The sequence below is a fragment of the Miscanthus floridulus genome, chromosome 13 (genome assembly GCF_019320115.1).
Source record: "Miscanthus floridulus cultivar M001 chromosome 13, ASM1932011v1, whole genome shotgun sequence".
Lineage (NCBI taxonomy): Eukaryota > Viridiplantae > Streptophyta > Magnoliopsida > Poales > Poaceae > Miscanthus > Miscanthus floridulus.
The window spans coordinates 25,276,577-25,292,602 of record NC_089592.1 but is presented as its reverse complement, the minus strand read 5'-3'; the positions used below and the strand labels follow the sequence as shown (position 1 = coordinate 25,292,602).

The 16,026-nt window shown below is 45.7% G+C and overlaps 1 protein-coding gene and 1 pseudogene across 1 annotated transcript; one reads left to right on the top strand and one right to left on the bottom strand.

Moving 5' to 3' along the window:
* Nucleotides 1-1,258: 1,258 nt before the first annotated feature.
* LOC136499606 (germin-like protein 12-2) lies at nucleotides 1,259-2,338 on the top strand (annotated as a pseudogene).
* Nucleotides 2,339-9,202: 6,864 nt separating this feature from the next.
* Nucleotides 9,203-10,221, bottom strand: LOC136501640 (putative germin-like protein 12-4). Its single transcript, XM_066497154.1, has 2 exons — nucleotides 10,031-10,221; nucleotides 9,203-9,864 (listed from the first exon to the last, which is right to left on the bottom strand). The coding sequence occupies exons 1-2, from the start codon at nucleotides 10,146-10,148 to the stop codon at nucleotides 9,302-9,304; spliced, it is 681 nt and encodes a 226-aa protein (XP_066353251.1). The 5' UTR covers nucleotides 10,149-10,221; the 3' UTR covers nucleotides 9,203-9,301.
* Nucleotides 10,222-16,026: the final 5,805 nt, after the last annotated feature.

The following is a 16,026-nucleotide window of genomic DNA, read 5'->3' as shown; positions in this document are numbered from 1 at the left end:
TGTTTACGATAGTTGGGTTACTATAATACATGGGGATATTTACCATAACGTTATATTAAACCACTTAGTAAGGAGTTACTATAATCTCGTAAAATAACATAGTAATTATCGTAACTCAAAGTGGCTACAGAATAAGTTATTCTGTAGCCAGCTACAGAATAGTAGTTCTATATATATATATATATATATATATATATATATATATATATATATATATATAGAGAGAGAGAGAGAGAGAGAGAGAGAGAGAGACACACACACACACACACGCCCACACCCTCTCTCCACCAAAGCATCAACTGCATAAACACATTCAACAGCTAGCACCATGGCTAAACCAAATGGCCTCTTCCACGACCTTCCTAGCTTGTTCTCACCACTCTTCTTGCCAGGGGTATGCCTGGGTATTTGAGTGCAAAAAATAAATACATAATATAGTATACATGTATATTCTATTTTCTAATTGGAACAAAAGCCCACAAATGAACTGATAGTAGCGAGCATGGCAACCTGGCCAAGGCCCAAGCGGCTAGAATTGCTCCTGTCGGTATCTCCCATTCACATGTCCGACTCCCGTTCTTCTAAAAAAAAGTAGTCGCAACTCCCATCCAGCCCATCTCGATCTGCTGCTGCCGGCTGCCGGCTGCGGCGGCCGGCGGCACATCTTGATCTGCTTCTACTGCGGTGGCGGGCGGACGGTAACCAGCAGGCAGCAGCCCATGGTTGTCACAACTGCTGCTTATGATCAAGGCAAGTTGGTTACACTTGCTACAAAGTTTTATGATAAGGATTTCACAAGTGATGAATTATTAAAACTTCCGTGACAGCTTATTGTGTACATTTCTCATATGCCTAGAGATAAAATATTTAAAATTGGAAGAGCCTATTTGAGCTTTCAGTTAAGCTTGTGGAGAAAAAAAAACAAACAATATTATGTTGTTTACAAGCTTCTTAAGTTGGTACTAATTCTTTCCGTAGCCACTGCTAGTTTTGGAAAGAGTGTTTTCTACGATGAATTATGTCAAGAACAAGCACGGGAACAAAATGGGTGATGAATATATCTGAACAAACGCTTGGTTACATTTATTGAGAGGGAATTTTTCAGTCAAGTGAAATATGAGGATATCATCAATCTCTTCCAAAAAGAGGATCGTAGAGTTATATTGTAGTAGCCTTTAGTATTTTGTGATATTCCTTAATTTTGAGACAATGGCACTATGTTTAGAACTTGTACTTTGGTTATTATTATTGATTTGTTATGGCCATTATAACTTATGGTCCATTATATTGCATATTTGCTTTGAATTTTTTTTTTATATTTGGCATACCCCGCTGCAAATTCCCGGCTCCGCCACTGCTTGTTCTGACCACTCTTCTTGCACTGCTCTCATGGCAAGTCATTGCTTCTGATCCAAGCCCTCTGCAGGATTTCTGTGTAGCTGACAAGGATTCTCATGGTACGCACATTCAAATAACTAAAAATAGGATGATCAGTTATATATGGTTTATTTGTATTTCCACAAATCATTGTTACAGGTACTCAAATATATGCGGAACATCTTATTATTACGTCTCTCACATATCTTCTATAATTTTTCCTCCACAATGCAGTGCGTGTCAATGGCTTTGTTTGCAAAGACACAAAGGATGTCAAGGTAGACGACTTCTTCCTAGCAGCAAACCTCGACAAGCCAAGGGACACGACAGTTAGCAAGGTTGGGTCTAACGTCACATTGACCAATGTCATGCGGATTCCTGGCCTCAACACCCTTGGGATCTCCTTGGCAAGGATTGACTATGCTCCACTAGGAGAGAACCCTGCCCACAAGCATCCCCGTGCTACTGGGATCCTAACTGTGTTGGAGGGCACACTCTATGTCGGATTCGTGACATCGAACTAAAACAACTTTAACAAGTTATTCACCAAGACTCTCAATAAGGGCGATGTGTTCGTATTCCCAGTGGGACTCATCCACTTCCTGTTCAACCCTTGCCCTGACAAGCCTGCAGTTGCACTTGCTGCACTTAGCGGCCAGAACCCTGGTGCTATTACAATTTCCAATGCTGAAGCCACCGATATCTAATAATGTCCTAGCCAAGGCATTTCAAGTGGAGAAGAAGACTGTGGACTGGCTCCAGGCTCAGTTCTGGGCTGACAATCACAACTAATTAATATAAGCTGATGATGCAAATTATTCACATAAATACTCTCTTGCGTTCATTTTTTATGATTTTATTTGGTTTGTGTTCAGCATTGGAATTCATATCTGGTCACATGATCACATGCTACTATATATGTAAAATAGATCATTTACAGTTTCAGTAAGACAGTCTTAGAAAGGGGTCATGCAGAAGTGGCTAAAGTACCAAGACTTTTGTGCTATATCCCTGCTCGATATTTCTGTGTATGCCATTTTCAATTTTGTGCGAGAGCCACGAGACTCTGGCCTGACATTGAGTTTGTCCTACAGGCTAATGACATTGTTCAAGTGGTGTACATCCATAAGAACATAGTTCTTGTATATATTGAAAGCACACAGTTTTCTAGGGTTGTACTTTTTTCCCGTAGAATATTTCATGGTTAATTTATATCAAAACAAAAACTTGACATGGATATCTAGTCTAACCAAAGCATCATCCAAACAAGTCTATGATAACACCTTCTAATCTACAGCAATTATTAACTTCACTGGAACTAGAATAAAAAAGGATAAGCCCGTTTGCTTCTGCTCGTCGAGGCGGCCCTCCACCGGACCTGCCTCGCCCTGGCCACCGCCCGCACCATCCACCGGATCCGCCTCGCCTGCGCCCTCCACCAGGTCTACCTCGCCCACGCCATCGCAGGCCCGTGAGCTGGCATCGCACACGCCACCCGCCAATGTGGAGGGGGCGCCCCGCATGCTCCGAGCGAGCGCCACCACTGCCTGAGGAGTCAGCACGAGCACGCGCCGGCCGTCGCCGGCCCCTTGCTCCAAGACTGAGGGAGAGAGAGGGCGTCGCGTGGGAGTGAGAGGGCGCCGCATGGGAGTGAGGGAGAGGGAAAGGGCCCCGCACGGGAGAGAGAGGGGTGAGAATGAGAGGAAAACCCTAAGTGTGCCTATATATACTCCAAGTACAATACCGGGCCAATATGGGCCAAGCAAATAGCAAACGGGCTCAGCCTTATTAACGGAGGCCTCCGGAAATGACCTCTATTTTTTGAGGCAGATGATATCTTAAAAGGCCTGCCTCCGTAAATCGATTTTAGAATTCTTTGACCGCCTCCGTAAATCCGTTTTACGAGACAGGCAATCCTGACCGCCTCCATAAATAAAATGCCCATCTTCGTAAATGCATTTTGTGAGACAGTCAATTTTGACCGCCTCTATAAATAAAACATCCGCCTCCCAAAATCCTCTTGTATTTTACGAGACGGTTGGATTTTATGACTACCTCCGTTAATGTTTGGTAGTGTCTCGCAATATTATTTTTGTAGTAGTGTCGGGCACCAACACATGGTTCACACGCTCCAGGTGTCAGACACACTTGGGCACCACCGCACATGCTTGAGATCCGCCATTTCCGCGGGCTATGAGGGAGAGGCAGGGGTGAGAGAGAGAGGTGAGGGCAGAGATGGAGGGGCACTGCCCATTTGTGAGACAGAGGGGGCGAGTGAGAGACAGAGTGCGGCGGCATCTACAGGCCGGCAAATGCACAGGTGCACTCCGCACGCGCGTCACTCAGATCTACCAGCCGTGGCTGCCGCCCGCCCTAGGCCCCTGGCCAAAACCGCAAGCCTACAGCCAGCAGGCCAAAGCTACTGGTATGCAAAGGCTAGAGCTAGGCAGGAGATGGTCTGGCACCTAGGTGCCTGGCGGAGGCAGAGGCGCTCCTTTGACTCTTGACGATGACGCGACCGAATCGAGGCTCGGTGACTGTGGATGTCAGATGCTTGATGGGAGTCAGGATGGTGTGAGGAGTTGGATGGTGATAGAGGAGTTGGATGGTCCTATAAGAAAATGGGGGAACCAGATGACCTTTGTGGTCTCTGGACTGCATGTTATATATTCAGGGAAACGCCCCCTGAGTGGCTTGGATTACATCACGGTAGATACACAACAACCTCATGTGTCTATCCTAACAACCTCTAACAATCTCTCCCTATACATATGCTGTACACCGCATGACTCGGTTGTCTAGGATAACTATGATGCATATCATCTAACACTCCCCCTCAATCTTAGCCACTAAGAAGGTTAAGATTGTTTCTGAACTGTTGAATCTTGGCAGCAGGAATAGCCTTGGTGAAACCGTCAGCAAGTTGATCACCTGAGTTGATGAATCTGATCTCCAACAGTTTTGCAGCCACTCGCTCCCTAACAAAATGGAAGTCGATCTCGATATGCTTAGTCTGGGCATGGAAGACGGGGTTTGCAGAGAGGTACTTAGCTCCCAAATTGTCACACCAAAGGCGTGCAACTGAAGGACACCGAATCTGCAGTTCTTTCAGCAATTTCTGAACCCACATAATTTCGGCAGTTGCATTAGCCAGCGCTTTGTACTCCACCTCAGTACTTGATCTGGAAACAGTAGCTTGTTTCCGAGCCATCCATGAGATCAAGTTGCTGCCCAGAAACACTGCAAAGCCGCCAGTGGAACGGCGGTCATCAACACACCCCGCCCAGTCAGCATCTGAGAAAGCACTAACAAGCATAGAACTCGACTTCTTGATTTTGAGCCCCAAACTAACTGTGCCACGCACATAGCCTAATATTTGCTTGACTGCACTCCAATGAACAGTTGTAGGAGCATGAAGATACTGACACACTTTGTTGACAGAGAAGGATAGATCAGGCCGTGTTAGCGTTAGGTATTGAAGAGCTCCAACAACGCTTCTGTAGCGAGTGGCATCTTCAGGGCTAAGTGGATCTCCAGCAGTAAGACTGAGCTTCTCCGAGACACATAATGGCGTGTCAACTGGCTTTGCACGGTCCATACCAGACCTGGATAGAACATCAGTGGCATAGCGCTCTTGAGACAACAGCAAGCCATCACCAACTCTTTTAACTTCGATGCCGAGGAAGAAGTGAAGATCGCCCAAGTCTTTCAGAGCAAACTCAGCTTGGAGATCTTTAAGTAGAGCTGCGGTAGCCGATGAAGAGGAACTTGCCACAATGATGTCATCAACATATACCAAGACAAACATGGTGTATGAGCCCATGTTATAATAGAACAAAGAGGTATCTGCTCATGAGGGAACAAAGCCAAGTGCTTGCAGCTTATTGCAGAGTCGAGCGTACCAAGCCCGTGGAGCTTGTTTCAAGCCATAAAGTGCTTTATCCAACTTGCATACATAGCTAGGATGGGCCTTGTCAGCATACCCGGGAGGTTGGTGCATGTAGACCTCTTCTTCAAGAAAGCCATGAAGAAATGCATTTTGAACATCAAGCTGACGTAATGACCATCCCTTTGTCACAGCCACGGACAGAATCAGACAGATAGTGGCTGCTTTGACAACTAGGCTAAAAGTTTCTTCATAGTCAATGCCATAACGCTGTTTGAAGCCCTTAGCAACAAGTCGTGCCTTGTAGCGGTCAATTGTGCCATCAGCCTTGCGTTTGAGCTTGTAAACCCACTTACAGCCAACAATATTCTTGCCCTTCGGACGAGGCACAAGATGCCAGGTTTGATTCTTGATCAAGGCTTGATACTCATTGTCCATTGCCGCACTCCAATTGCGATCATTAAGAGCTGCATCAAGGGTGGAAGGTTCCTCTGCAGTGTGACTAGCAAGCATGCCCCAACGCACCGTGCCATCAGTGAACTGCTTGGGCTGGCGAATACCACGTTGAAGTCGAGTGGCAGGGCGATCAGGCATCAGTGCAGTAGAAGGAGCAGCTGTCGAGGACGAAGGAGGCACAGGTGCAGCAGCCGTAGAAGATCTCGCGGGGAGGATCTGTACAGTAGCCTCAGGAGTAGGCGCTGTCGAGGTGTCGGCGACGGTCCCCGCGCCAGCAGGATCTGGCTGTGGAGCATCGAGCCCGGCGGGTGAGGGCTGTGGCGTGGGATTTGGCGTAGAAGATCCCATGCCCGCCGAGGGAATCACAGCGGCCCCATGTGACGCCTCCACGTGGTCGGGACGGACCACCGTACTGCCACCAGAATCCGCGGCGGATCCCGAGTGTGATGCGCCGATGCCAGCAGTGCCATCAGGCGGATCGACCTCGGATCGCGCGCTGTGCCTCGACGGGGAACACATGAAATAGCGCGTGCCAAGCTCCGTTTGCACCGCATTTTCACCGCCAATTGTACCTGTGTCAACACTAGAGACAGGAGAACTTGCCGAGGCATTAGCAGTGTTAGGAGATGCACCCTGCAGATCAAGTAATTGTGAATCCCCGAGGCTAGTAGAGTTGGTTAAAAGGACATCGGGTAGTAGCTCAAGTTCCTTTCTAAGACGAGCACCAGCGTTGGGGTGGAGGGACGCAAAGGGGAAAACTTGTTCATCAAAGATGACATCTGGAGATACATATACACGCCCTTGTTTTGGATCTAGACACTTGTATCCCTTGTGAAGTGTGCTATACCCAAGAAATACGCACTGTTTAGAACGAAACTCAAGTTTTCGAGTATTATAAGGGCGAAGATTAGGCCATACTGCACAACCAAAAACGCGAAGATGGCTATAATCTGGAGTCTCACCAAACAAGCGCTCAAACGGAGTATCATTATTGAGAACCTTAGAAGGTAACCTATTAATGAGGTAGACAGCGGTCAAGAAGGCTTCATCCCAAAATTTGAGAGGAAGAGAGCCATGGGCAAGCAGGGAAAGACCGACTTCTACAATATGGCGGTGTTTTCGCTCAGCAGAGCCATTTTGCTGGTGTGCATGAGGACAAGAGACGTGATGGGCGATGCCAATTTTATTAAAGAAGGAATTAAGCGCTTGGTACTCGCCACCCCAATCAGATTGAACCGCAAGAATTTTGCGTCCAAACTGGCGCTCTACAAGGGTTTGGAACGTATGAAAGCATTTGAATACCTCAGATTTATGACGAATTAAGTAAATCCAAGTGAACTTGCTATAATCATCAATGAAGGAAACATAATATTCAAAACGTCCAACAGATGTGGGAGCACGACCCCAAACATCAGAGAAAATAAGATCCAGAGGACCCTTGGACCCACTAACAAACTTGGGATAAGGCAATTGATGACTTTTGCCTTGTTGACATGCATCACAAATTCGCTGGTTATTGGAATCAAGAACAAAAGGGAGTCTATGCCGATCTAAGACGTGCTTGACGACCCAAGATGAGGCATGGCCGAGGCGGTGATGCCACAGGGAGGTGGAAGGCTTGACGGCAGTGTAGACTTGTTTATTGGAAGATGAAAATGACGGCAAGGTGGATGATGCATGCAACGGATAGAGCCCTCCTTCACATCGGCCTTTGTGGAGAGTTTTCATCGTCCCCTGTTCCTTGATCAAAAAATGATCGGGGTGAAACTCAAGATAAACATGATTATCTCTAGCAAGTTGATTTACTGAACATAGGCTCTTATTTGCTTGTGGAACGTGGAGAACATTATTTAGATGAAAAACTCTACTAGGGGAAGACATAGTACTATGACCGACATGTGTAATCTCCATACCTGCGCCGTCCACGGCGTGAACATTGTCGCCGCCGTGGTACTTGTTGCGGGTGGTGAGGCGCTCCAGTTCGCCGGTGATGTGGTCGGTGGCACCACTGTCCACATAACAGTTCGTATCTACGCCGTACGAACTGGACGTGGCCGAGGAGACGCTCTTCTGAGGTGGCCCGCTGTAGTTGTTGTCGAAGCGCTTGCGGTAGCGATACGCCGGGTGCCCTTCCTTGCCACAGATTTGGTAGAAGACCCCGGGCTGGAAGTTGCGGCCATGGCCGTTCCCGCCGCCGCCATTGTTGTTGCCACGGCCACGGCCTCCCCCGCCCCGCCACGACCGAAGCCACCGCGATTGCCGCCGTCGCGGCTGCGCGGATTGTTGGAGGAGCCCCCACCACGCGGTTGCCCTTGGTGGCGGCGTTGGCAGAAAACTGGGTGCCGCTGCCAGAGTTCGGTTCCTTGCGCTGCTCGTGCGCGATCAGCTGAGCATAAAGCTCTGGAACGGTGATGGGCTCGACCCTGTTGGCAAAAGCAGTAATGATAGATTCAAATTCCTCACCAAGGCCCGTGAGGATGTAGGTGACGAGATCCTCGTCTTCCAGCTTCTTGCTCGCCGACGCCATGTCGTCGGCGAGGCCCTTCATCTTGGTGTAGTAGTCGGCGACGGACGATGTGCCCTTGGACGCTGTGGCCAACGCCATCCGGGAGGAGATGATGCGGGCACGAGACTGGGAGGCATGCTGGGCATGGATCACAGCCCACAGCTCGGCCGCGGTGGTTGCAGACGACACTTGCGCGAAGATTTCCTTCGACAAGGACGAGAAGAGGTAGCTAAGGACCTGTTGGTCCTGAGTCATCCACGTCTGGTAGGCGGGGTTGGGCACCGGGTCGCCCTTCTTGCCGGTTGCATCGACGGCGCCATCGATGAGCGCCGCGGGTGGAGCAGCGCCGGTCTTGATGTAGTCCCCCATCTGCGCGCCCTTGATGGTGGAGGAGACTTGCGCGTGCCACATATTGTAGTTGGCACGAGTCAACTTCTCGGAGACGGGCGGCAGGAAGCCAAAAGCGAAGGCCGGCATGGCAGCGGAGGAGGAAGAGCCGGCGGCCATGAGGATCAGTTCAGGGAGGAACGAAAAAAGCTCGATACCATATAAGAAAATGGGGGAACCAGATGACCTTTGTGGTCTCTAGACTGCATGTTATATATTCAGGGAAACGCCCCCTGAGTGGCTTGGATTACATCATGGTAGATACACAACAACCTCATGTGTCTATCCTAACAACCTCTAACAATCTCTCCCTATACATATGCTGTACACCGCATGACTCGGTTGTCTAGGATAACTATGATGCATATCATCTAACAGGTCCATGGACACAGGCATGGATGCCATATTTTCGTGCCAGTTTATTTTAACGCTAGGTATCTTGATCATGATATGATTTAATCATGGTGCCTTGATGAAATATTAGTTGAAAGGCATTGCTTCTCAATGAAACGAAGAACTGCAATCAATATATATGATTTAAAGTTCATGACTGAGGTCATCTAGAATTTTACAGAATCCATATGGCAATAGGTATACTATAGTTTTCTGCATCATACAAACAAATCAAACCAATGTCGCTGTTACTTGTTTCATCGGTACGCAAAAACCATAACAATAGAATCCTTCACTTAGTTGTGGTTGTCCTCCCAAAACTGAGCTTGTAGCCAATCCACAACCTTCTTGTCCACCTGAAACGCCTTGGCAAGAACGTCATCCGCGATAGGTGGTTTTGATCCAAATACTGCATTAGAAATGGTAATGGCACCAGGGTTCTGGCTGCTGAGAGCGGCGATGGCAACCGCTGGCTTGTCATGACTTGGATTGAACTGATAGTGGATTAGGCCTTGTGGGAACACAAAAACGTCACCCTTGTTGAGCAGCTTACTAAAAAATTTGTTGTCCGGGTTAGAAGTGACAAAACCAACATAGAGTGAACCTTCAAGAACTGTTAAGATCTCAGTGGCACGGGGATGAGTATGTGGTGGGTTCTGTCCTTGAGGAGCATAGTCAATCCTAGCCATGGAGATGCCCAAGGTGTTTAGACCGGCCAGCTTCATCACATTGATCAACGTGACATTTGACTTGACCTTGCTCATCGTCGTATCCCTTGGCTTGTCAAGGTCGGCTGCCAGGAAGAAGTCGTCAACCTTCACATCCTTAACATCCTTGCAGGGCAACCCATTCACACGTACTGCAGCATCAATGAAGTGACATACATGTGTTAGAAAGCTAATCAAACTCGTTTCATGTGCCTTCAGTACCACTTAAAAACCTCTGCAATTTTCATTTTGCCTTTGTTGTAATACAGCACAATGTGTGATACATGTCATTAGCCTGATGAACTCATGAGTACATACCAGGCGAGTCTTTGTCTGCAACGCAGAAGTCCTGGAGGGGACTCGGATCCGTAGCCCGAGCGCCAGAAGCGATCATGATGAGAAGAACGCTGAGAAGATAGAAGTTGGAGGACGCCATTTCTATCTACCTAGAAAGGATTTTGATCTCTTCTACAGAGCTGATGCTTTGTCTTGTGTATGAATCTACTATAGCGAGCTGGTGGGTTGTCCATGCATGCAGGGGGTACTTGCATATATATAGAGCAGTTGAGATTCTGAAGTGGTCAGACAGCTGGGCCGGCTTGCTCTACTGAAATTGTCTCAGGGTGTAGTGCCTCCCGTGAAAGCAACAATTTTGATTTGGTCAACACGGTTTTGAGTAGATCAATATCTACTACCATGGCACCCGTCATGCATGACAATAAGACATTGTTGCTGACTGGTTCTGTGACTGTTAATTTTGTTGGATAAGGTCTTTGGCAGGTAACTAAGGTCAACAATAGTAAGTTATTAAAGCTAGACGGATTCGATAATGACTCATTTGATTGGTTTCATACCATTCATACTGCTGGCTTTCCAGAATCTGATGTTGTCTTTCCCCGAAAAAGGAAGAAGAAGCTGATGCTGTCTAGCAGAAAATATCATGAAAAAATACCCAAAAAATAACAGTTTCTTAGTCCCTGGCATGACCTTGTCTCAGATTAGTTACCCCAACATATATGTGTATATTGCTTCAAATTAAATAGACAACTGCTGATGGTCAGAGCATGCTAAACCTGATAGCTACCGTGTCAATCCAGCCATGTTGCTCTACTCCTTGACTTGTTCCCATCCTCACCAGACATTTCTTCTGCTGCTGCTGCTACTATTACACACACAGATACTTAGTATGGAGTTACTATAATCTCGTAAATTAACATAGTAATTATCGTAACTCAAAGTGGCTACAGAATAAGTTATTTTGTAGCCGGCTACAGGGTAGTATATATATATATATATATATATATAGGGAGAGGCTATTCAGTAGCCAGCTACAGAATAAGTTATTCTGTAGCCACCTCCATTTACCATAATTTTATATACTAATTTACAATAATGTCAATATATATTTACTATAGTTGGGTTACTATAACACACGGGGATATTTACCATAACGTTATAGTAAACCACTTAGTAAGAAGTTACTATAATCTCATAAATTAACATAGTAATTATCGTAACTCAAGATGACTACAGAATAAGTTATTTTGTAGCCAGCTACAGAGTAGTAGTTCTATATATATATATATATATATATATATATATATATATATATATATATATATATATATATATATATATATATATATATACGGTAAGGTTATTCTGCAGTCACAAAATAACTTATTCTATAGCCACCTTGTTTGTATTTTATTGTTTTATAATTTATTTTAATTTATATTTTTTCGTGGAATCGGGTTTCGCTTTATATACGCTACGTAGACGACATGTCCATCAATATTAAACATTACAAATGTCTCGGTCACTACGTAAAAAACGATTTTTAGCAACGAGTCGAATTTTTTGTAGGGACGACTGGTGATGGAGCCGCCCCTACAGTGACGTGCTCGGGTGCCCAGACACCAGTCGCCCCTACAAATGGAACAGCAGGGGCGGCTGGTGATACGAGCCGCCCCTACAAATGGGGTCTGATTTGTAGGGGCAGCTCAATCACCAGCCGCCCCTGGAATTTATATTTGTAGGGGCCGCTGGGGCGGCTGGTGATTGAGCCGCCCCTATAAATGCCCACGTATATATAGCTCGAATTTGTAGAGGCGGCTCAATTACCAGCCGCCCCTACAACTGACTTACATATAAAAATCCTGCAGAACCTTCTTCCTCCTCGGGTCACTCACTCCAACCCGTGAAAGAAAGGTGGGGAGGCCTTGGGCTCCTCCCAAAAATTACTCTACTAAGGGGGGAAGGTTTTGGTCTCAAATCCTTTGGTGGAGAGGTTGTAGAAGGTAAGAAAATGCTATTCCACACTTTTTTTAAAGTTTTAATGGTTGGTTAGTGAGTAATTAGAGTTTTATTTTTCTCTCTCTTCTATGGTGCTTGAGCTACTTATGAAGCAAATTAGACCCAAGTTTTAAATGTACTAAGGTAAATTAAGGAGGGGAACAAGATCATACCCTTATTTGGTCCACGTTTCTTGATTTTAGTGAACAATTAGTTAGTTTTATGGATGTTTCATGTGCATGTGGTTCTAGATCTAGGGTTTAGTTTTTTTATTAATTTTGTTTTTGTAAATTTATGTTTGATGAAATTGGACTAGGGTTTATATGAAAGATATTGGATAAAGTATAATTGTTGCTAATTGTTGTCTTTGAAATTGTTTATTGTAATCAATAAATTTGTATTTTAATTATTTATAGATAAATGGGCCATTAATTAATTTTCCTCTACCATGGTGTGTTTGCATGCTTCATGTAATTATATTAGATTTATATTCATATATATCTGAAGTATATACAATTATTCTCAAGTAATTATTACTTTGATTCATTTTTATATATATCTGAATAAGTAGTCCTTTAATGTTTGTTTTGTTGTTGTTGTAAAAGATGGAGTACAGGAACTCTTGGATGTATGGTTCGTTAAGGTTCAAGGCAGGTTTCCGTGAAGAGGTGGATAAATTTATTGAAGCCGCAAAGAAGCATGCAACGATATTGAAAGAGAATAAGGATACAATTATTTGCCCCTATAAAGATTGCAAGAACCGTATGGCATGGACAGATGTGACTATCATCAGATCACATTTGATTATGCGAGGATTTGTTGAGGACTACATAGTATGGATTCATCATGGTGAAACGGTTATTGTTAACGACGAGGATGAGGAGGACGACAACGACGAAACCATAGAATCTATGTCCCAATATTCAGTAGAGCTTGATGAACGAATGAATTTCGAGTTTGGTAATGAACAAGGTGGTGATGCTGGTGGTTGGGATGGTAACTACGAAGGTGGTGCCAATAATGATGGTGGAGCACGTGTCGGGGATGAAGATGATTTGGAGGACATGATTCGAGCCCTTGACCAGAGATTTTACTAAATAGCCCGAAAGGTCTAGAAAATTTAGAAAGGGTGACAAAAGCATCGAAGGAGACTGTGTATGATGTTGAAAAGGGCTGTTCGACACATTGGACATTGCTACGTTTCGTGCTTGAGCTACTCATCCTGAAGGCTAAGTACGGCTGGTCAGACTGTAGTTTCAATGATCTATTGCATCTCCTATCATGGGTGCTGCCACAACCAAACTCAGTTCCCACCAACACATACCAAGCGAAGAAGGTCATAAGTCCATTGACAATGGGGTTGAAAAAATCCATGCATGCCCCAACCACTGTATATTTTTTTGTGGCGAAACGTTCAAGTCACTAGATAAATGTCCCCGGTGTGGAGCCAGCCGGTACAAGAACAATGACCTTTACGATGGGGATGAACCCTCCACGGGAAAAAGAGGAATAAGAAGGGTACAAAAAAGGTGGTACAAGAATGTCAGCCCCTAGAGGACACTCCATTAGGCAACGATGCAAAGCAGAGAAGAATTCCTGCCCTGGTAATGTGGTACCTTCCAGTGACTGACCGCTTGAGATGTATCTTCCTAAACCCTAAAGAAGCCGCACTCATGACATGGTGGGATGATGAGCGCAAGGTGGATGATGATAAGATTGCACAATCGGCTGATTGTAGTCAGTGGCAAAGGTTTGATGAGAAGCACAAAGAATTCAGCGATGACCCAAGGAATGTACGGTTTGGCTTGAGCACCGATGGAATGAATCCCTTCAATGAGAGGATGAGCGACCACAGCACATGGCCAATGATCTTGACCATGTACAACATGCCAACATGGTTGTGTCAGAAGAGAAAGTACCTTCTCCTCACTATTCTTATTTCTGGCCCTAAACAACCAAGCATTGATATAGACGTGTTCCTCGAGCCCTTGATGCAAGAAATGGAGAGGCTATGGAGGCATGGGAAGCAGATGTACGATGCGTTCCGAAAGGAGGACTTCATATGTAGAGCAATAATATTTGTTACTACCAATGATTACCCCACGCTGTTTGCTTTGTCTGGACAGATCAAAGGGAAGATGGGATGCTTGGTTTGCTTGGATGGTACTACATGGGTGTACCTAGATGCATCCAAGAAGATAGTTTACCTAAGAAACCGACGATTCTTAAAGACAAGTCATAAGTACCGCAACAAATTGTTCTTTAGATTTTATGACAATGCCCCAGAGATTGAACCCCCTCCGGAGAGACGTCATAACAGAGAACATGTGTACAGAATGGTGAAAAAAATACACGTCATCTATGGAAAGAAGAATCTGGATGGGACGAACAGAGATAGAAGCACACCTCCTGTCGAAGGCGTACCTTTCAAGAAATAATCGATCTTCTTTTAGTATCTGCCTTATTAGGCAGACTTGGAGGTCCCCCATGCCATTGATGCTATGCACATGTAGAAGAATGTCTTTGAGAGTCTCATTGCTACCTTGATGGACACAGGAAAGTCAAAGGATGGTCTGAAAGCATAGAAATACATGGTGCAGCTAAACATGATGCCACAGCTTCACCCGGTACCTGAGGCTAATGGAAAATACACTCTGTCCACGGCGTGCTTCAACCTAACACTAGACGAGAAGAGAGCTATATGCACTTTCCTGAGGGGGATCAAAGTCCCAACTGGGTTTTCAGCAAATATGAAGAAGCTAGTGTCGATGAAGGACTTGTCAATAACACACTGCAAGGCTCACGATTGCCATGTGATGCTGACACTGTTTCTACATATTTGGTCACATGAAAATATGATCAAAATAAAAGTTGTACAAATTGATGAGTTCTACAACTTTGGTATTCATGAGTTTTTCATCTGAAATCATTAACTCTTTCAAAATATTGTTTCAAGTCAAAATTGTTTGAATTTCAAAATTTAAAACGTTCAAACAAAGTCACAAGACAAGATGACCAAAATAAAAGTTGTACATGCCGATGAGTTATACAACTTTTATGTTTACAACATTTTCATTTTATTTCATTTAATGTCATAAAATTGTAGTTGAAGTTTTAAAATTCAAATTTTTAATTTTTGTTTTTTTTTGTTTTCTATATTGTTTTGACTACAATTGTTTATATATATATTTCTTCATATATATAATAATACAAAATATTATATTTGTGCATATACACAATTTTTTATATATTACTTTGTGTTTTTATGATATAAAAAATATAGAATTTATAATTTAAAAAATAGAAACTATTTGTAGGGGCGGTTGGATCAGGAACCGCCCCTACAAATGCATTTGTAGGGGCGGCTGTATCAGAAACCGCCCCTACAAATGCATTTGTAGGGGCGGCTGGATCAAAAACCGCCCCTACAAATAGTCCCAAGCATGAATAGGAGGGCACACGGGAGTCAGACTATCTGGGCGCTGTCTTCTTCCTCCGACACCGTCAGGCTGCCCCGCGCGCCTAGGGTTTTCGCCGCCGGCCACCCCGTTGGGCCAGCGCCCACGCTCGCCCACACCCAGCCCACGGCGTCCCACACCCAGCCCCTAGCGCCCGCCCCCGCCCCCACGCGCCTAGGGTTTCCGCCACCGGCCACACCGCCGGTCCCACACCCGCACGGGTTTCCGCCACCAACCACTCCACCGGTCTCGCGCCCGCGCCCGCCCACACCCGGCCCCCGGCGTCCCGCACCCGGCCCCCGGCGCCCGCCCCCGCGCGCCTAGGGTTTCCGCCGCCGGTCCCGCGCCCGCACCCGGCCCCTAGCGTCCCGCCGCCGCACGCCGACGACCAGGCTCTCGGCGCCCCACGCCCGGCCCTGGCGTCCCGCCCCCGCACACCGACGACCAGGCTCCCTGCACAGTAGCCAAGTCAGTGATCTCCTGCTCTCTCTCCCTGTGCCTCTCCCTCTCTTATTTATGTGATACTGTTATTTAGTTTTGTTGGTTATCATGAGATTGATT

What these genes read in the sequence shown, in the direction of transcription:
- LOC136501640 (XM_066497154.1), bottom strand. Translation starts at nt 10,148, where the DNA reads ATGGCGTCCTCCAACTTCTATCTTCTCAGCGTTCTTCTCATCATGATC. An exon ending in TGCAGACAAAGACTCGCCTG is followed by an intron (nt 9,865 to 10,030) that starts GTATGTACTCAT and finishes TTGATGCTGCAG; the next exon opens with TACGTGTGAATGGGTTGCCC.